The following is a 21,990-nucleotide window of genomic DNA, read 5'->3' on the forward strand; positions in this document are numbered from 1 at the left end:
GGTGAGTGTAGGGCTGAGCTAGGAAAGACCCAAGGACAGAGAAAAAATAGAAGTCTTTGAGAAAGTGTTTGGAACTTAGATCTATTCCAGTCTTTGAATCAAGATTGTGAGTCAAGTTTATTTTAGGGTCCTCTTTACACTTACAAAGGGGGCATAGAATTCTTTACTTCTTGAGCCTTTCAGAGTCCCTTGATCCTAAAACAAGCAGATTCTCTTCTGGGTAAACTATGGGTCTTTATGAATGAGGGGTTTTGTAGTGGTGACCTGGAAAAGGGGCTGTGTTTCCGGTCTGAAATATTTTTGTCTGTGTTGAATTAGAAAGGAACCCAGTGCTGTTGGACCTGTCAGCCGAGTAGATTTGACTTGCTTGTGTGGTTTGGTTTTGTTTTTCCTCCCCCTTCAATTAATTCTTAAATCAGTAGGTGGTATAGTTGAGCTTCTAAGGAACTGTGGAAACAGTTTGAAGAGGTATGTTCTAAGAGGGATTAAAGGTGCAGGAAGAGTTCATTAAATCTGCCAGAAGTGTCCCTGTTTATTAAAGTTCATCACATGTCCGTGGAAGTAAAAATGGAGAGTGGTTCGCATGAGAGTTGGTTCAGTTTGGGGAGTGTTTCTAAATGAAACGTTGGCTGGGTGCCATGGATAACAGAAATCATTCTATTAGAGATACTTGTGTGGTTTGGAGACCCTGACTCAAAAGAAAAGAAATCGTGGAGCAGGAACCAAGAGTTTCCGCTAGTAGATTTTGCTTTTTGATTATTCTCAACCATTTGTTCAGACATTCACTTAGACGTCTGTTCACGTCACATCCAGTCCAGCAGAACTGAGAGTTTCTCTGAGGCCTGTCTTGTAAATAAATGGTCGCTTATTCTGGGTCGGGCGCCATTTGCTGATCTCATTTATAGTACTGCTTTCTGGAGGGTGGACGGACTGGATTGACTTGCTAGGTTAAAATAGACCATCAGAGGACTTGAGGGGTTTTTCTCCCTTAACTTATGCATGAAATTAACATGGATTTTACGAAAGGCCTACTACTAATTCTTGGTAACGAAACAAAATATTACTGCCAGTGCACGGGTATAGCTTTAATTCCATGTACCTCTTGTCATTTGTTTCATGGCATGTCACAGAAATGCTGTTTATCTTGCCGCATTACTGAAGTGCTTCGCTGAAGGACATTTTCATCACGCAAACAGACGCTATGGCGATAGGAGGCTGTTCCAACTGCATTTCGAAATTACCTTTGGGTCGTGCGATACGTAAAGCTTGTCTTTTCCTTCTCCTTTCTAGGTTCAAAGCAGTGGCACATGATTGGCCATCTGCAGCCAGAAACCTCCTACGATATTAAAATGCAGTGCTTCAACGAAGGGGGAGAAAGCGAGTTTAGTAACGTGATGATCTGTGAAACTAAAGGTAAGAGAGGAATGAGAACTCATGCTTTTTTTTTCCTGGCGTGAAGACTGTCCCAACGGAAAACATAATACGTTGACTAGAGCACTTGTCTAAAACCTAGTTTACGGAAACATTGATCATATTCATTAATTTCTGTGTGGCTCCAAGCAACTCACTCCTCTTCTTTTTTTCTTTTTCTCCACAAAGAGATCAGAAATATTTGCTGAGTAATTGCTGAGATGGCTGTGAAAATTAGAATACTTTTTTAAAAAAAGCATAATTTTAGGGAAAAGTGCTTTATACCCTTCAAGTGGTTTCTTGAATGACAGTTATGTGTAACTCTATCTACTTAAGTGTGGTGGTTAAATTCAGAATTAGCAGTGCGCTCTGCTAAATTGAAATTCCCAACTCTGCCTCCATATGTAGATTGACTATAAAATATCTTCTAGTTGTTTTGTTTAATGTTTATGTATTTATTTTGAGAGAGAGAGAGACAGAGACAGAGAGAGAGCTGGAGAGGGGCAGAGGGAGGGAGAGAGAGAATCCCACACAGGCACCTCACTGTCAGTGCAGAGCCTGATGCAGGGCTCGAACTCAGGAACTGTGAGATCATGACCTGAGCCGAAATCAAGAGTTGAACGCTTAACCCACTGAGCCACCCAGGTACTCCTATTATCTGTTTTTAAAGGTGATAATACTACACGTAATAGAAACAGCTAATGTGGCTATTTACAAACTCCTGTCCAGTCTCAGTTAATCTAATAGAAAAAGAGACTGTTTTTAACTTGTGTCTGTTTTTAAGAACAAGAGAAAATTTCCCATATTCCTCCCCCGTCCCCCACCCCCGCTGGTCTCAGTGATCAGGACTCAGTCACATGCTCCCCAAACCATTCCCGGGAGGGAAATGATTGATCAGGACCTACTTTAGTTGTTTGGGTTTGAGTGGACAGCTCAACAAAATTGGGGCTTTGCAAGTATGGGAGGAAAAGGCTGCTGACTGGGCTGGGCAGCCTTCAGTGTGTCTGCTAGGGTGATTTTATGATACCAATTCAAAAATGAAACTGGGGTGCCTGGGTGGCTCAGTCAGTTGAGCATCCAACTCTTGATTTCAGCTCAGGTCATGATCCCAGGGTCTTGGGATTGAACCCATGTTGGGGTCCACGCTGAGTGTGGAGCCTGCTTAAGATTGTCTCTCTCTCCCCCTGTCCCTCTCCCCTGCTTGCTGTCTCAAATAAAATAAAAAAAAAAAAATTTTTTTTTAATGAAGAAACTGAGGCTCAGATAAATTGAATTATAAATTTTTTTTAATGTTTTATTTATTTTTGAGACAGAGAGAGACAGAGTGTGAGCAGGGGAAGGACAGAGAGAGAGGGAGACACAGAATCCAAAGCAGGCTCCAGGCTCTGAGCTGTCAGCACAGAGCCCGACACGGGGCTCGAACTCACAAACCGTGAGATCATGACCTGAGCCAAAGTCGGACGCTTGACTGACTGAGCCACCCAGATGCCCCACATAAACTGAATTATAAAGACAAGACATTGTTCCATCTTTTAATGCTAAGTTAGTCATATGACTTTCTGCTGCAAAACCCACATATTAAATCCACATTAAACATGTGTATATAAATATACAGACATTTAAATTTACCTTGGATTTAATTTGGGTAGTATATATTTGAGGGGCTTTTTGTATTAGTCACTATGATACGTTAACGGACATTTGTTACTTGCCTCTAGAGTGTTGTAATATGTAGGGCAAAATTAAATAAGAATGGAATTTATCATCTCTGTCCCCAAGACATTTAAGAATCTAGCCAGGCAAAACATAAAAGATAGACAACAGTGTAATAACTGTATTATTTAAGCATAGATGTGTCTATAATAGTATATGCCTCATTAATTGACTTTGCTGGGGAATAAAAGGTTCTACCTACAGACTTCCAGGTCACTAAAAAATGAAAAAAGCTCTTTAAAACATTAACTGTTCATATTGAATAACTTTCTGAAATGTATTACACAATTCCCAGCCTGTTTAAATAGAATGTATAATACACAATCTCAGTTTTTAAAGAAATGACTCAAGGGGTGCCTGGATGGCTCAGTCAGTTAAACGTACAACTTTGGCTCAGGTCATGATCTCAGGATTTGTGAGTCCAAGCCCCACACTGGGCTCTCTGCTGTCGGCACAGAGCCTGCTTTGGTGGATCCTTCTACAGATCCTCTGTCCCACCTCCCACCCCTCCCCCACTCGTACTCCTCTCTCTTGTCAAAAATTATAAAAACATTAAAATAAAAAAAAATAAATGACTCAAGGTTCTTGTTTTTTTTTTTTTAATTTTTTTTTAAAAAATCTTTATTGATTTTGAGAGAGAGACAGAGTATGAGCAGGGGAAGAGCTGAGGAGAGGGAGACACAGAATCCGAAGCAGGCTCCAGGCCCTGAGCTGTCAGCACAGAGCCCGACGCGGGGCTTGAACTCACAAACTATGAGATCATGATCTGAGCCGAAGTCGGATGCTTAACCAGGCACCCCTCAGGGTTCTTGTTAACGGTGATTGTCTTATCTTTAGTGATTTAGTAAGGTTTTTCAGGAATGGTGTTGAAGCCAGCCCATTTCCCCCTACTCTTAAATATCAGAGACTATCATAATTTTTCTTAGTTCTTTGTTTTCTCTTTATGTTTTCCATCTCACTTTTCTTGTTCCATGCTCTTAGCCTCTTCTTCTTCCTCATCCTCATTCTCCTTCTTCCTCTTCTTTTTTTTTTTGTTTTAAAGTTTATTTGTTTATTTTGGGGGGGAGGAGCCAGCAGAGAGAAAGAGAAAGAGAAAGAGAAAGAGAAAGAGAATCCCAAGCAGGCTCCACACTGCCAGCACAGAGCCTGATGCAGAGCTGGAACCCATGAACAATGAGATAATGACCTGAGCCAAAATCAAGAGCCAGAGCCGAGGCTTAACCAATTGAGCCACCCAGGCACTCCTCTTTTTTTCTTTTTCTGCTTCCCCCTTCCTCCTCCCCCTCCTCCTCCTCCCCCCTTCCTCCTCTTCCTCCCCCTTCCTCCTCCTCATCCCTTCTTTTTCTTCCTTCCTTCTTCTCTTCCCTTCCTTCTTCTCCTCCCTTCCTCCTCCCTTCCTCCTCCCCGTCCTCCTATTTCTTCTTACTGATGTTGATGAGTCTGTGTCACCTCCACCACAGAATTTATTAACTTTAGCAGCAGTTGGCAAAATCATCAAGCTTGGTAGAATTGTGAATAAATAAAAACTAAAGGAAGAGTAGATAAATCTGACGGACTTCCCCATGGGTAATCATGATCTTTAATGTATGATCTGTAACGTCTATTTTGCCTCAGAAACTCATTTGTTTCCTTTAGAGTTGGCAGGGACCTTCAAATTGTCTAAGCCAACATACTACCTAAAGCAGGAGTTTCTTTTAGAGTCTCTGCCGAGTATTCATCTAGTTTTCACTGTTGGAGACCTCTTTCCTTTGGAAGGTGGCCTCTTTTTTATGGATTCCCAGCTCTGTGCTGTGTAAAGTTGCTAGAAAGTTGAACCCCACTGTACTACTTATTGACTCAGATTGTTTTTAAAGACCACTCTGCCCCAGTACAAGCCGTAACAGGAAGTATAATAACTAATAATAACAAAAGTGATCGAACACTGCTATGTGCCAGTCTCTGTTCTAAGTGCTTTACATGATTAACTCATTTACCCTTCATTACAACCTTCTGATAGAGCAGTTGTTATCTCCAGTTTCCACCTACAGACCCTGGTCCGTGGACGTTAAAGTCCTACAGCTAAGGATAAATGGTAGAACTGAGAATATAAAGCTGGGCCGTGTGGTTCCAGAGGCCGGGCTGTCAGCCACTATGCTCTGTTGCTACTCTATGACATTTAAAACATTAAGAACATGTTTTCTGAGGACAGAGAAAATGGGATTTGAGTCCACCTGTTACTAGCTTCTGTTGTCACTCTTACTCAGAATATCAATGCATTAGGTAAAAAGACTGCATGTACGTGGACTCCAAAGGGTATTGGTTTTGAAATGCTTGTCTTCGGAATTGCAGATGATTGTTCGAATAGTCCGAAGCCGTATCTTGTAATAGTAATCACATGAAAGAGACATAAAATATGTACTTTTGAGTCTTCTTTAGCTCAGAGTATATCACAGAGAAATATTTGTTCCATCCGTAAGTTGGAATATTTGTATTTCAACTCTTTGATAGTCTTCTACAAGGATGATTGGGCAGATAATCGTATAGGAGCTTGGGTTCAAGTAGGTACATTTGTTTCCCTGATTTTGTGATTTCTCTAGAATTTGTGGACTAAGACTTTAGCACATCCGATTTTTCAACTTTTGAGCCCTCTTTGTGACTCATTGGTGGTCACATCATCTCAGTAACAAGTGTAAACACATTGGTTTGCATTCCTAACCAGACCTCCTTCAGAGAGTAAACCATTTCACGGAGTCTGTGTTCGCTCTGACATCATGTTTTCCTTTATATTTCAACTAGTAAAACGTGTTCCTGGAGCTTCTGAGTATCCTGTCAAAGACTTGAGTACCCCTCCAAATTCCCCAGGAGGTGGACGAAACGTTGGGCCTGCAACCAGCCCTACCAGAAGCAGCGATATGTTGTATCTGATAGTTGGCTGCGTGCTGGGTGTCATGGTCCTCATTCTCATGGCTTTCATCGCAATGTGCCTGTGGAAGAACCGCCAGCAAAGCACCATACAGAGTAAGCCATTCAGAAATATTTCCTTGTCCTTTTATAAAGATGGGTGGGAAAATATTGTCAGAATGCATGTTGATCCCTAATACTTTTGTGCATGAGTGTCATGGCATAAAACATGTTAGATACTCTTTATTCAGGGAGGGGACTTTAAAACTGTTCTAGCTGTCAGCCAGAATAAGTGGAGCATCACATTAAATTGCCCAGTAGAAATAAACAGCAAAGCCAAAACCAGGCAGGTCTCTAAGTAAATAGCTGACTTAGTGCTGGGAAACCCTGGCTTTGTCGGACCACCAAAGAGCAAAGAGTTTTTGAAGCGTGAGCTCTGGGATTGCTGCAGGAACGCCTTCTTACTGGTACAAGACCTGTCAGCAGGAATAGAAGAGGCTGGAAAGTCTGGAAAAGAATACTTTCCTAAGTTGCTTTTACTGAATGACACAAATTAAGGTAACATGGTCCTGTTTCAGTACCTGGGGTACCCAAACAGCTCGAGACTGGTATCTCTTCCCCCTAAGTGTATCTTGTAATGAGAGTGTTTACACGGTCAGTGATGATGCTATATGAAAACAGCTAGCCCAGAACCCTTCTTCCTTCCTCTTTCCCGACCTCTCTCCCTTCCCCTCTCCTTTGCCCCTTTCTTGTTCTCCCAACCGTTATAATCAGGGGAATCAAATCCAGCAGAGACTTTAGTCTTTGGTGGGAGGAGGTTTTTTGGTTTTCTCACTGGCCCCAGAATAAGAGAATTAAAGCTAATAGCTCAGGGGGAGAAAAGATGATTTGTTTTTATCGAATTGGTGCCCTCCAGGAGACAGTAGGGAGAGAATTGGTAGTGGTGGTGGTACCAGGCTGAAAGGGTTGGAGATCATTTGATTGGCTCTTTTTCTAAATGGTTTCAGTATCATCGACTTTAGTTGTGTGAGCTGAATCATTAAAGGAAAAGTACTGCTTTGGTTGTCTGGGCGAGATTAATCTGGTTAAGGTCATTTCCCTTTCTGACTTGGTAATATGTTCAAAGAGAGAAGCTTATGATAGTGATGTTCATTCAGTCATTTATTCAGAAGATACTCATTAACTATCTTTGAGGCGCCTGGCACTGTTTTAAGCAATGAACGCTGGTAAAAAAGTAAACATGGCCCCTGCCCTGTCAACTTACAGTTGTAGTGGAAAAGATAATCAGATATACTGATAATAACTCACCTGTGCAAAAAGTTCAGTAATAGGAAGAACACCTAATCCAATCTTGGCATGTTCTAATACCTTCAAAGAATTTATCCGAACTCTGCCAATAAGTACTGTAGAGTTTAGGTACCATATTCTCTAAGGACTATTTCACGTTTTCTAGATATGTCTAGTAAGTGTACCCCTGGAAATCAGAATTGAGGCAACTATTTAATGCTTTTAGTATAAGGAAATGGAATAATTAGCCTTTAGTAAACCACAACTTCCACATGGACTGTATTAACCAAGGAACTGTATGGATAGTCAGTGAATGTATACATAACTCCATCCTTTCATTTAAAAGTGTTATTACTATTTAAAATATCCTACCTAGGGGCGCCTGGGTGGCTCAGTTCATTGGGCATCCAACTTCAGCTCAGGTCATGATCTCGTGGTTTGTGAGTTCGAGTCCCGCGTCTGGCTCTGTGCTAACAGCTCAGAGCCTGGAGCCTGCTTCAGATTCTGTGTCTCCCTCTCTCTGTGTCCCTCCCCCATTCATGCTCTTTCTTTCTCTCTCTCTCTCTCAAAAATAAACATTTAACAAATTCAAAACAATAATAAAATATCCTACCTAAAGGTTGCCTTTTGTTGTTTAAAAAAAACCTTTTTTTAGTGTTTTATTTATTCTTGAGAGAGAGAGAGAGAGAGAGAGAATAAACAGGGGAGGGGCAGAGAGAGGGGGGGACACAGAATCCAAAGCAGGCTCTAGGCTCTCAGCACAGAGCCCAACGTGGGGCTCGAACTCACGAACCGTGAGATCATGACCTGAGCCGAAGGTGGACGCTTAACCGACTGAGCCACCCAGGCGCCCTGTCTTTTGTTGTTTTTTTTATACGGTTTCTCTCGGCACTTTGAAGCGTGCGGGAGTTTAAACACTTTTTCTTAGTGTTGCCAGGACTTTGATAGTTTCAACTTACATAATTTATTAATTCTTTTGAGTAATTTCTCTTTGGTTAATTTCTTTTCCCATTAACAGAGTCTTAATTAACTCAAAGTTCCTAGCTATCTCCTTACAAGGAAATAGCAATAACTTTCTCAAAGCATATCTCATAATTAGGCGTTAAGTGAACACAGTGAACATATTTAGGGCATTTTATTTTCTTGTATTTATAGTTTCTTAGGGGTTTGTTTCATTAATCAAACTGCCTACCCAAGAAGATTGTCTTTTTTAGTGTCTTACTGTTGTGTGTTTTTGGTTTTTTTGTTTGTTTCATTTGTTTTGTTTTGCTTCTTCTCTTTTAACAGAATATGACCCTCCAGGATATCTCTACCACGGGTCAGATATTAATGGACAGATGGTGGAATACACTACTCTGCCTGGCACAAATCGGATAAATGGGAATGTTCATGGAAGCTTCATAAGTAATGGAGGTCTCAGCAATGGCTGCTCCCATGTTCACCATAAGATCTCTAATGGAGTCAATGGAGTCATGAATGGGAACTTGAATGGAGGGCTTTACGCGGGACACACAAGCTCACTAACCAGGACGCATGTGGATTTTGAACATCCTCGTCACCTAGTAAATGTAAGAGACCTAATTATAAATAAAGCCTCCCTGGGCATCTGGATGGCTCAGTCGGTTAAGCATCTGAGTTTGGCTCAGGTCATGATCTCGCAGTTCGTGTTTCAAGCCCCACGTCAGACTCTGTGCTGACAGCTCAGAGCCTAGAGCCTGCTTCAGATTCTGTTTCTCCCTTTCTCTCTCTGCCCCTCCCCTGCTCGCTCAGTCTCTCTCTCTCTCTCTCTCTCAAAAATAAACATTTAAAATTTTTTAAATAAATAAACAAACAGACAAATAAATAAATCCTCCCTGGGCCCCACGGTACCAGGGTGCAATAACATGGTTGACCTACTTGGCCTTTGTGACCATAGAAACCTTACAGGCTCACTGGACTGGAAATAGTATGTATCAGTGGCAACCCCTTAATCTAGAGTAATCTGTGTAAACTTTCTGTTGTCAGGTGATAGTTATGTTCATCAGTTTGGTTTATATTTTAAAATTCTTTCATGGTGAAAGTGGAATACCAGTAACGAACTTGCCGGAAGTTATTCTTGAGAGCTGGAAATACCACAGGGCATAGATTGGACCTGAGACTTTAAATTTGCTTCATTTAGAGCAAAATCTGAAAACTCGCAGGCCCAGGGGAGTCAGGCAGATCGTGAAACTGCGTGAAGCAAGCTGGGAAAGAGAGCAGTTGGAGGCGGGAGCAATCTGGAGAACACCAGCTGCAGTTCACTCCTGGTGTTGGCACGGACAGAGGGCCTGGGGTTACCGGTTTTCTGATTTTTCCAAAACATCTTGTAAATCCAGGTGAAATGGCGAGAGTTTTTACACGTTGGCAACTAATTCCAATTTTTGAAAGCAGTGCATAGGCCACGTGGAACATGTCTGCAGGCCACCAGATTGTGACTTTTGACCTATAATGAGTTTCTTTTGTCTCTTGTGCCTGATGTGTGGTAGGGCTGTTACCTGTAAGATTTTTGCCTTTTATAATATTACCATCCTTTAGCCACAAGGAGTGATGGACCTTTAAAAATACTTTATTTCAGGGATAACTTAGTGATCTAGTTTAATTTTTTGAAACGGGACTAGAGTAACTAGCTTATTTTGCATTTATGCTGGTTAAAGAGGTTCTCTGCATTAGGAAGTTTGATTTATGATGTCGTTAGGATGTATGTGCATCCACATTATTTTTCAAATAGATAATATGTTTAGTTGATCAAATTAAGCACTCACTGACATTTTTGTCATTGTTCTGATTACAGATAAACTTGCCATAACCCACAATGTGCTAAAATTTGAAGGGAGTTCAGAGGTATTTTTTCACCCTCAACTCAACAAAGACTTATTAAAATATTACATTTGGAGAATAAAACTGTAATATATATTCGTATCTTAAAGCTGGACATCTGCTGGGTTTTCGTGTGATCTAGTTTTAATGTGTTGTAGAAAAATACCTCGTTTGTCTGAGTGCATCTCATTATCAAAAGAGAATAATGATTTCATTATTTTGTGGGGAAAGACATGGCTTATATTCAGACTTTCTAAACTTTTTTTGGTCTCCACTCCTAGTCCAAGCTAGTAACATTGTCCAGGAAACTAAAGGAGAGAGCATTAAAGTTTGAATAGCATATGCTGTTTCCATAAGCAGAAAAGAATAAGTCTGATGTTTGGTTTAGGATTCGGACGCAGGAGTTTGGGTTTTTCTGAACGGCGAAATTCTGTTTAAATAATAGTTGCTCCTTTAGGTGTACAGTTTTAGAGGCTGACATCTGTGGTTTTCACGTATTAGTTTTCTTACACCTCTTTTCTGGGTGGGAGGAAATAGGGAAATTTTTAAAAATGCTGGTGATCATAAAAATCATTGAATTAACTTTGATGTGTGTAGTGACTCAAATAAGCACATTACCCCGTAGGTGAACTTGATCTTGTGAAGCTTTGGAGCTTATGCTCATGATCTGAATGTGGCAGAGGATATTCTTTCTCTCAATGTTTTCCCAAAAATTCCTGTTGCTAGTTGGATCAGGAATGTGGAGAGACATTTTCAGTACTTTTGGTTTGCTTAGATTCTGGCCGTTGTTATGAGATGAATGGAAATGGAAAGTATTCTGGGAAAAACAATGGCCTGAACTTTCCTTAACCTTGCAGAACTGCCCTGGGTTTGGGTGCAGTGTGACAGCCTCTCCCACCCTTATCAAATTCGGTTCTGCTGTTTTTCGTCTGAAAGCAGAATTTTTACTCTGACCGTAAGCCTGCTTCAGTTCCCAACACCCAGTTTGGAAGAACTCTTGCCATTGTATATGTCAAGCGAGTGTTTTACAATGAGGTATGTGTTAATCTGGGCATTTTTCTTAATTGCCAGGCAGTTTCCGCCAAAAGCAACATCAAAATATTAATCCTCCCCTCCAAGTCATTGCTGGCTGAGAATCTACTCCATCTGGAAAAATATAACATGTTTGAAAACTTAGTGTAGTCAAGTGAACAGACCTAATCGAAATAATTACAGGAAAATGAAGATGGGTTTATCTTGTGACATCATTCAAACAGATTTCCACCCTGTTTCTCCAACTGGCATCACGTAAAATTCTTCCATGACTGCTAGAAAAGTAAAAATGAATAGGAGGTTGTAATGTACAGTGTATTTTGGGCCCAGTAGATTTGAAACCCTGAAGGGGAAGTGACTAAATGTCTCCATTTCTTTGGCTCCTTCCAGTACAAAAAGACTTGGGAAAAACATGGCAATTAGCTTGTAGGGTATAGTCTTAATATTGTACAGAATTCATTGGTGAATATTGGTAACTAATGATCAGCATAACATTTTGCTCAGAGGTTGGTTAAAATATAGTGTATAACTGTTTCTTATTGGGCTGGCTTTTACATTTAAGGCTGTTTGATTATTGGTCTGTGACACCTTCACGCTTTTCTCTTTTTCTTTTTCCCTGCACTTCCTTCCTGACCAGGGTGGTGGGAGGTACACAGCAGTACCTCAGACGGACCCGCTGGAGCGCGTTAGCTGTCGAAATTGTCGGAACAACAATAGGTAAGTGGCTCTGTATTTGCACAGGTTGTTGTGACTATGGTATAGGAAGGACTCTTCTTTTTCTCCCCTTTGGCAAAGGAAGTTCTTGAAATTTTATGTAAGATATAAATCTCAGAATATGGAGACTTAAGTTTAAGGCCATTACTGATTTTTTGGCCCTGCTTTACAGTTTTTACTTTTCTGGGCTTTGGTTATTTAGCTATATGGACAATATTCAAGACGTTATTTCTCACTGAGATGTTATTAAAAGGTTTGATGTTTTTGAAATCTTTAAAGTAGAGGCATTCTCTGCATATAGACTTTGTCTTTTCTCATCTGTTTTTTTCTGTCTGTGTCATGAATGAGAGCATGTTTGAATGTTAAACGAAAAACCCTGTGTATATAGTAATGTGTTTTCATAGTAATTTTACTGAAATTTTCTTACCAGATTATTCAGTGCTTCTTAAAATTATTATTCTTAAAACCTCAAGATAATTAAGTAGCAAAATCTCACTTTCTTTTAATTTTCTGAGTTTCAAAAACCTCTTAAGAGGTATATACACTCAGTATTTCAAACAAGATAGAAATATGTAGGGTAACATGTTCATTTAAATTTTGACAAGATTCAGGAAGCTTTCGGGCTACCTCTGTATATAGTAACTCCAAAGGATTGTCAGACTTTTCGTTGTGTTAAAGTTCTGTCTGGCAAAAACCTTAGTTCTTTTTTTTTTTTTCCGTAACGATGGTATTGGATTACGTGGTCTCAGAAGCCCATCCCAGGTCTAAAATTCTGCAGTGTAAAAGTTTTGTTATAGTTACTACATAAGATAACTGGAGTATGGACTGGATTTTGGATATTTCATTATTGAAATGGGATGGGACCTATATTTTTCAAATCAACGACAAGGTTAAGAGTTGTGTCTAGGAGTTACCAAAACCAGAGCTTGGAAGGAAACGGTCAGCTATAGAACTAACAGTCCATTTCTCAGCATGTGTTTTGAGTTGCAGAGCAAAAGCAACGAAAACTTCCTCGAGATTTTTCTTTATCTTTTACTTAACCCATCTTAGGGTGTGTATGTGAGCAAGAGTCAGCTGCCTATTTTGTGTACGAAGATTTCTTGTTACATTTTTTTCATGTTTATTTTTGAGAGAGAGGGAGAGAGAGTGTAAGTAAGCACACGTGTGTGCTCACACAGCGCATGTGCAAGTGGGGGAGGGGCAGAGAGAGAGAGGGAGAAAGAGAATCCCTAGACAGTGCAGAGCCCAGCAGAGGGCTCAAACTCACGAACTGTGAGATCATGACCTGAGCCGAAATCCAGAGTCAGACACGTAATCGACTGAGCCACCCAGGAGCCCCTGCTTGTTACATTTTTAAATAAAATCTATATGACCCAGCTAAATTTTAAGATGTTTTATAACACTGAAGCCTTATTTTTTGTCCTGAACTGGCTGTAGGCTTTATCACAATTTGTTAGGAACATGCTAAAGATGCTTCATACACCTGGTAAGTAATCTAATAGATTTAATGAAAACGAATGGTATTGCCTGAAAATGTAATGTATTGTCCTTTGTGTTTCTCTTCAGCAGGTCTCAGTTCAACTGTAGGCATCAGAGTAATGTTGTAAGAGAACCTCTGGTCTAAGAATAAGTAGACAGAGGCTTTCCCACTGCCCAAATCTATGATCTTGGGAAAGTTATATAATCTCTCTATAGCTATGTCCTTGGCTGAAAAATGAAAAATTGTCCTAGGAAATGTAAAATCAGCCCAGCATACTCTGATTATAGATTTTGGTAATTTGCTGCTAATCATGTCTTTATGGTGATGTTATCATCCTGGTACCAACATGCATCCCATTTGTATGAATATGACCAGTATCTACTGTCTTGCACTCACTCATAGCCATTTTTATGTGTGTGTGAGTGAGTGTATGTGTATAGTATTGGGGGTTTTGTTATACATGTTTGGTTTTTTTTTTCCCTTTAAGACAGTGGACAGTTAATAGTTCTATTAACTTTTCAAGTTGATAACTTCTTGAATTTCATGTCTGGGGGTTTGCCTTTTACCTGGGAATATGGATACATTCTTTTTAGCCTGAGAAAACCAGCTTCTGTTTCACCCCAGCTTAAATTTACTTCTTCCTACATAAGAGTCTACCTGTTCAGGGCAAATCTTGGCTTGTCTGCATTGCCTTCAAGGTTAGCCAAATGTCTCACCTGGCTCCCAGGAGCCATTATGTGATTTTGATACTTAATGATTGGCCAGATAAGTATCAGTAAGTACCTACCTTCAACTCTGGAAAATTGGAAGCATTAAATGTAAAGCTTCTCTTTTCACTTTGAAACTGAAAAGAGACATCTTTTCTCAAGATCCCCCAAGATGGCAAAGTTTGTAATACGCTTCTGATGCTGAGACGTAGATGATATATGATTTACTCCCCCAAATATGCACAATTTTAGTTAATTTACACCTTTAGGATATTGACATTACTAAGAATACATTTGCATTTCCTAACACCAGTTGAACTAGTGTGTATGCAAAACGAGGCAAAATTTCAGTTCAGTTATATGAACATTTATCTGAGGGTGGATACAGGCATACCTCATTTCGTTGTGCTTTATTTCATTGCACTCTTCAGATACTGTGTTTTGTCCAAGTTAAAGGTTTGTGGTAACCCTACATCAGGCATGTCCCTCAGTGCCCATTTTCCAACGGCATTTGCTTACTTCGCGACTCTGTCACATTTTGGTAATTCTCACAATATTTCACGCTTTTTCATTATTATAATTCTTATAGTATTATAAGTCTTATAATATCATATCATAGTTCTCTTTCATTATTATAGTTTCATTGTTATAGTGATCTGATCAGTGATTATGACTCACTGAAAGCTCAGATGATGGTTAAAGTTTTTAGCAATAAAGTATTTTTTTAATTAAGCTGTGCATATGTTTCTGTAGGCATAATGCTATTGCACACTTTATAGTATAGTGTTAACAGAACTTTTTTATATGCACTGGGAAACCAACAGATTCATTTGACTTGCTCCATTGTGACATTTGCTTTATTGCCGTTGTCTGGAACCAAACCTCATTATCGCAAAGGTATGCCAATAGTGCAGTTCAGTGATTATCACACTTTAGCATACGTTAGAATCACTTGGAGCACTGTGAAAACACAAATGAGGAGGCTCTACCCTTAGAGTTGGTGATTCAGTAGCTATAGAGTGGGGCCTGAGAATTTGCATTCCTCACGAATCCCTACTGGGACAGATGCTACTGGTCCTGGGACCGTGCTTTAAGAACCACTGGAGAATCTGGCTGGTGAAGTCCAAGTAGAGGGTAGCAGGATATAAAATGGAAAAGTGGATTGAATTTATATCTTGAATGACCCTGAATGTCACGGTGTAGGAGTTTACTTAAGAAACATTTATTGAGTGCCTACCATGTACTGGGTACTGGCCCGCATCCTACCTCTGGAGAGCCCACGGTCTGATCATAGTGATTTACAACAGAGCTCGAAATATAGTGAGCAGGGTTTGAAGAAGCATGTTGAATCTCGTAGTTCTACATTTAAGGAATGGAAAAAGTCCCTGTTGTTTCAGTAATAACAGTGCAGGAGGGATAGGAGATTTTTATGTTAATCAGAAGTGGGGGACATTGGCTGCCTGGGTGGCTCAGTCAGTTAAGCATCCGACTTTGGCTGAAGTCATGATCTCATGGTTTGTGAGTTCAAGCCCCACAGCAGGTAAGCTCGGGCCCCACTTCGGGCTCCACACTTTCTCCCTCTCTCTCTCTGCCTTTCATGGGATTCTCTCTCTCTCTCTCTTTCTCTCTGCCCCTCACTCACTTGAGCGCTCTCTCTCTCTCAAAAAGAAATAAATTAATTAATTAAGACACACACAGAGAAGTGGGGGATATTGGTTAAATGTTGAAAATCAATGGGCTAGTCGCATCATAATTCTCTGAAAGGTTATTGAGAAGGGGAGCAGTGTATTCAAGAGATGCGTTTAGGCTATGATTAGTGGTTGCAGTACACAGGTGGGATTGCAGGGAGGAGACCAGTTTGTTTCCATAACGAAGACTTGGCTTTCATGTAAGGAGTGAATGTAGAAAGGAAGAGATGAGGAAGGTTCTAGAGTGGGAATCTTTAGGACTTGGCCACTGACTGATACGGATCTAGAAAAAAAGGAAGATGCATAATGAAGAGAAAGTTTCCAGCGTGGATGGCATGGTAATTGCCACAGTAATAGTCATAGAAATAAGGAACTTAAATAAAGTGACATTGAGAAAAGGTGATGGATTTGGTTTTGGGCATTTAGAGTTCCAAGTTCCAGCTGGATATCTAAGCCAAGATGACAAATGAAAATGTTGACGTTGGGTTCAGGGGGTAGATCAGGGCTGTGCTACAAATCTAAGAGTCATTTGCATCAAAGTGATAGAACTTAGGGCGCCTGGATGGCTCGGTTAAGCTTCCAACTTTGCCTCAGGTCATGATCTCATGGTTCGTGAGTTTGAGCCCTGCATTGGGTTCTGTGCTGACAGCTCAGAGCCTGGAGCCTGCTTCGGATTCTGTGTCTCCCTCTCTCTCTGCCCCTCCCCTGCTTGTGCTTGCTCGCTCTCTCTCTCTCTCTCTCTCTCTCTCAAAAATAAACATTAAAAAAAATTTTTTTAAGACACCAGTGATCAGTTGAGGGAAGAGGCAGGCAGGGGGGTATCTAGGTAAGTGGTGCAACCTACTAAGTAGGAATCACTGCAGGAGATGAGGAGAAACGGTTTACCCCTTAGCACACCCTTGGGAGTCATCCTTTTAGACTCCTTTTCAAACTCTCCTTTACCCAGGGTGGCTCTCATATCCCACAGATGCCTAATGGATGAAGTCTTGTGTGGGACCTGTCCCCGGTGGAATCTTACCTGTGTGGTGTCCTGCCGTGCTTTCTTGGGTTTAAACTTAAACACGTTTTGTAGAGTGGGCACTTAAGAAACAAATCAGTGCCAGCCTTAGACCCCTTTTACCATCCGTCTGTTTTGGTCATAACTATCTGGAGAGAAAACGTTGCCTTTATTGTCTAAATTGGAGTACTGATGTGAAAATTGGAGAACAGGTAAGAGGGGAATGTGCACTCCAGCAGTCTGTAGAGTTTTATTTGATGTGCTAGTGCTTTTGTGGCATGTTGTAAATGACTGCCTGCTTCATCATGTTCAGCTAATTTGAACCCTTTTCGGGTTTTAAGAGTGATATGTAATAGCTCACGATGGACAGCTAGAAAGAAGCGTATTTAATGCACCTTTGTGGGGAGCCAATCCCCTGCACTGAAGACTTAATTGAGAAATCCTTGTGCATTTCAAGAATGTAACAGATTTTAGTCAAATAAATCAAAAGCTTTCTATCTTTCCCCTTCTCTTCTCAATTTAAAAGGCAGTGGAGCAGTTCTGGATATGTAATCAAATGGGCTTTGTCAGTTGCTTGGCTAGTTTAATGGGAAAGGATTGAGGTTAAATCCTGCCTGTTTATCATCAGTCTTGATAATGTGTAGAAAAAGAGTAGAGAGGACACTGATGGAATTCACAGATGAATGAATTGAGAGGTCCCATCAGGAAAAAACAAGAAATTTAGGGTCCTAGAGAGATTAGAAGTGGGCAGGAAGTAGCCAAGTAAAAACCAGCTTGGAGAAATGTATATAATCCACCTGGGAAGAAAAAGTGCAAGCTATACGTGGCTGATGGTCAAAGGAGAAATAACTTGACTGGGACTGGTGCCTTAGGAAGCACAGATCGTATGAATGATCTCCAAGCTCTTGCATGAGGACAACCTTGAAAGTCTGTGTGTTGTTGGGGCGCCTGGGTGGCTCAGTCGGTCAAGCGTCTGACTTCAGCTCAGGTCACGATCTCGCGGTCCGTGAGTTCGGGCCCCGCGTCGGGCTCTGGGCTGATGGCTCAGAGCCTGGAGCCTGCTTCGGATTCTGTGTCTCCCTCTCTCTCTGCCCCTCCCCCGTTCATGCTCTGTCTCTCTCTGTCTCAAAAATAAATTTAAAAAACATTAAAAAAAATTTAAAAAAGAAAGTCTGTGTGTTGCTGAGCTTGGGGACACTTTTTAACCAGTTTGGAACCTTTCACTGATAATCAGATAGACGCAGATAAAAATAATGTGTCAAGATGAGTATGCAAACATTGCATTATAGCACTAGCTCTTTCTGGCCTACGATTAGAGCTACCCAGCTGGTTTGTGAAGTATGAAAGTGACTGCTTGTTGAGTACGTCTAAATTCTTTGCTCCAGCAAGTGAATTTGTTATGACTCCATCTATCTATTACTGATCATGTAGCTACTTCAGAACTAGCCATAAAAACCAAAGGCAGCAAACACATAAAACCTAAGGTTTGGTTTCTCTTCCAGCTGTGGTAATCTGCCCAATTCCCTAAGAAAAAAAAATTCAAAACATTGTGTCTAGTTTTTTTTTTGTTGTTATTTAAAATTTTTTATTATTGAAGTATAGTTGACATACAATGTTACATTAGTTTTACATGTACAAGATAGTGATTCAATAATTAATACATTATGTAATGCTCACAACAGTGTCACCATCTGTCACTGGATGTTATGTTATTATTATTATATTATTATTGACTATCACTGGCTGTTATTATATATTATGTTAATATATTATTATTGGCTGTACTTTTCATCCGCTTGACCTATTTTATTTATTTATTTATTTATTTATTTATTTAAATTTTATTTTTTAAAATTTACATCCAAAGTAGTAGTTAGCATATAGTGCAATAATGATTTCAGGAGTAGATTCCTTAGTGCCCCTTATCCATTTAGCCCATCCCCCCTCCCACAACCCCTCCAGCAACCCTCTGTTTGTTCTCCTTATTTATGAGTCTCTTCTGTTTTGTCCCCCTCCCTGTTTTTTTATATTATTTTTGTTTCCCTTCCCTTATGAGTCTCATCTGTTTTGTCTCGTAAAGTCCTCATATGAGAGAAGTCATATGATTTTTGTCTTTCTCTGACTGACTAATTTCACTTAGCACCATACCCTCCAGTTCCATCCACATAGTTGCAAATGGCAAGATTTCATTCTTTCTGATTCCCGAGTAATACTCCATTGTATATATATTCCACATCTTCTTTATCCATCCGTCCATCGATGGACATTTGGGCTCTTTCCATCCTTTGGCTATTGTTGATAGTGCTGCTATAAACATGGGGGTGCATATGTCCCTTCAAACCAGCACACCTGTATCCCGTGGATAAATGCCTAGTAGTGCAATTGCTGGGTCGTAGGGTAGTTCTATGTTTAGTTTTTTGAGGAACCTCTATACTGTTTTCCAGAGTGGCTGCACCAGCTTGCATTCCCACATTGTGTCCAGTTTTTAAAATTGATCAGTACCATCCTTCTGAGGAAGTTCTATATTTCCTACTTATAATATGGAGAACAGTGGCCTGTCTTCCGGGAGTCAGGTGGTTAGGATAGTGTTTTTGGTCTTTTATTTGTAAGACAATGTGTGTGTGAGCTTGCCATGTTCAGTAATTTACTCAATCGTTTATTGTCATCTATTTTGTGACAGTCACAGTAAAGTAATTCCCAAAGGGCAACTCCCACTCTGACACTGGGGTCGTTGCATCCAACAAAGAATGTACAATGAGAGTGGAGGACAGCCGTGGCCCTGGAGGAATGTCGTCAGGCTTCTGTTGCATAGTAACTGATGAGCCTCCAAAAATAAGGGCTGGGTCAGCAATGTGACAGAGACACTGAGGCAAGAGGAAACAGAAGTAAGCTGAGTATTTACTTTAAGTTTATTTATTTATTTTGAGAGGGAGAGAGCCTGTGTGCAGGGGAGGGGCAGACGGAGGGGGAAAGCGAGAATCCCAAGCGGCCTGTGTGTTTTTACCATGGAGTCTGACTCAAGGTGCAGACTCATGAACTGGAGATCATGACCTAAAGCCGGAGTCAAGAGTCAGATGCTTAACCGACGGAGCCACCCAGGCACCCAGTAAGCTGAGTATTAACACAAACCACCACCAAGATGTGAGTGTTTCAGAAGTTTCAAGAACATACTCACGAAAATGAGTATCACACATCCAAGAGATCCATGGATAGTCAGTCTTTGCCCTTCAGGGATCATCAAAAGAGGAAACTTAAGGGGCGCCTGGGTGGCTCAGTCGGTTGGGTGGCTGACTGCGGCTCAGGTCATGATCTCGCAGTCTGTGGGTTCAAGCCCCGCGTCGGGCTCTGTGCTAACAGCTCGGAGCCTGGAGCCTGCTTCCAATTCTGTGCCTGCCTCTCTCTCTGCCCCTTCCCTGCTTGGTCTCTGTCTCTGTCTCTGTCTCTCTCAAAAAAAAAATAAACATTAAAAAAAAAATTTAGAAAAAAAAAGAGGAAACTTAATGCAAAATTTATACAATTACCTGATCAGAGCCATTCTGTACATAATCAGTCACACTTAACAAATATTTAACTGTGTAAACAGAAATGGGCCACTTCTCTAGAAAATATTTCAGAGGTCCCATATAGTTTTTTGGAATGTCCAAAATATATTTAGTCAAATACTAAACAACATACTCGTCGAAGCACAGTCCTGTGCCACTGTTCCAATCTTCTATTTCCTAGTGTGTGCTATCCAGATTGTTGGTTAAAGACTATTTCATTACTTTTATGACACCGTAACTGTCCTTTTTCTATCTTACCGATTTGCCAGGTCTTTCCTGTTAACCAAAAGAGATCTTAGTAAACTAACAGGCCCCAGACCACCTGAATTAATTTTAGCACACATTTTTGTACGTGGCAAGATGCCCAGGGCTCTATTTACCCAGTGTTTTTACATTGAAAATTAAGCAAAGTAGTTTCGTTGAGTCAGAGACAGCTCAGTGAAAACTTTCACTCTACCTTAAGCCAATAATAACTGCAATTGAAGGATTATTTGAGAAGCCTAAGGTAGTGAAATTACAAACTCTTTGTGCCTGTATAAACTGTAAAATGTGCATTGTAAGAGCAGCTTGATAAATGTCCTATATTTGTAGACATACTCATTTGACATGTTCTCTCATTCACTGCCTATAGATTTGGGTCTTTGAAGTTTACATGTATATACATAACTATTTTTGTGATTACCCGATTGCTTTAGCGATTTTAATTCAAGTGTTAATCAGCAAAAGTGTTTCCACATGTTATCTTCTTAATTCTATTCAGAACAGGTATTATAGTCCTTTTTCATTTATTCATTTATTTTTTATTTATTTAATTTATTTTTATTTTCTGAGAGAGAGAGAGGGTGCAAGTAAGCGAGGAGCAGAGAGGGAATCCCAGGAGGGACAGAGGGAAAAAGGGAGAAAGAGAGGAAGGCATAGAATGAGAGAAGCGGGGTTCACCTGAAGTGGGGCTGGTGCTCACCTGACGTGGGACTTGAACTCACAAACCATGAGATGATGACCTGAGCCAAAGTTAGAGGGATTAATGACTGAGCCACCCATTTGCCCCTATGATATTCTTTTTTCATATACTTTGTCATCTATGCTTGTGTCTTAGCACATAACCCCCAAGTTAAAGCCATTTTTATGTTGATACATGTAGATACCTGGAATAGAAAAATGATTTCCATGTAGTTATCCAAATGATAAATTCCTGGGGTGCTTGGGTGGCTCGGTCGGTTAAGCGTCCGACTTAGGCTCGGGTCATGATCTCATGGTTTGTGAGTTCGAGCCCGGCATCAGGCTCTCCTCTGTCAGCACGGAGCCTGGAGCCTGCTTTAAATCTTCTGTCCCCTTCTCTCTCTGCCCCTCCCACACTCACGCTCTGTCAAAAATAAACATTGAAAAAAAAAAAGGTTAATTCCTGATGATTAGGGGTTAGGATTTGGTGTACTAGAAAATTTTATCAGTGTGGTTTAGCATGTTGAAAAGTGGGTAATCTAACGCAATATGATCAACGTCAACACTGTTCTGTTGAGAGTCACAATTCAGAACAAAGTAAACTGCTGTCCTCTTCTGTTTCACTTATTTGAAAAATAGATACCAAAGAATAGGGAACGGTTAAATTGTACTTCTTTTTTTTCTTGCTAAATATACGTCACTTCTTGTAAAACAGCTGCATATTTCATCTATGTGTTTTCTCCGGCACAGAAAAGCAGGTTATCAT

General features: G+C 40.4%; 1 protein-coding gene across 4 annotated transcripts in view; it reads left to right on the plus strand.

Annotated features, from left to right (window-relative positions):
- CDON (cell adhesion associated, oncogene regulated) overlaps positions 1 to 21,990 on the plus strand; it is a 101,506-nt gene that overhangs the window by 68,662 nt on the left and 10,854 nt on the right. For all 4 annotated transcript variants that reach the window (XM_049654690.1, XM_049654693.1, XM_049654689.1 and 1 more), the window contains 4 exons: positions 1,291 to 1,413; positions 5,899 to 6,120; positions 8,578 to 8,858; positions 11,795 to 11,874. In XM_049654690.1, coding sequence (XP_049510647.1) covers positions 1,291 to 1,413; positions 5,899 to 6,120; positions 8,578 to 8,858; positions 11,795 to 11,874 — 706 coding nt within the window. The remainder of the gene's footprint in view (positions 1 to 1,290; positions 1,414 to 5,898; positions 6,121 to 8,577; positions 8,859 to 11,794; positions 11,875 to 21,990) is intronic.

This window comes from Panthera uncia, chromosome D1 (assembly GCF_023721935.1).
Source record: "Panthera uncia isolate 11264 chromosome D1, Puncia_PCG_1.0, whole genome shotgun sequence".
Classification (NCBI taxonomy): domain Eukaryota; kingdom Metazoa; phylum Chordata; class Mammalia; order Carnivora; family Felidae; genus Panthera; species Panthera uncia.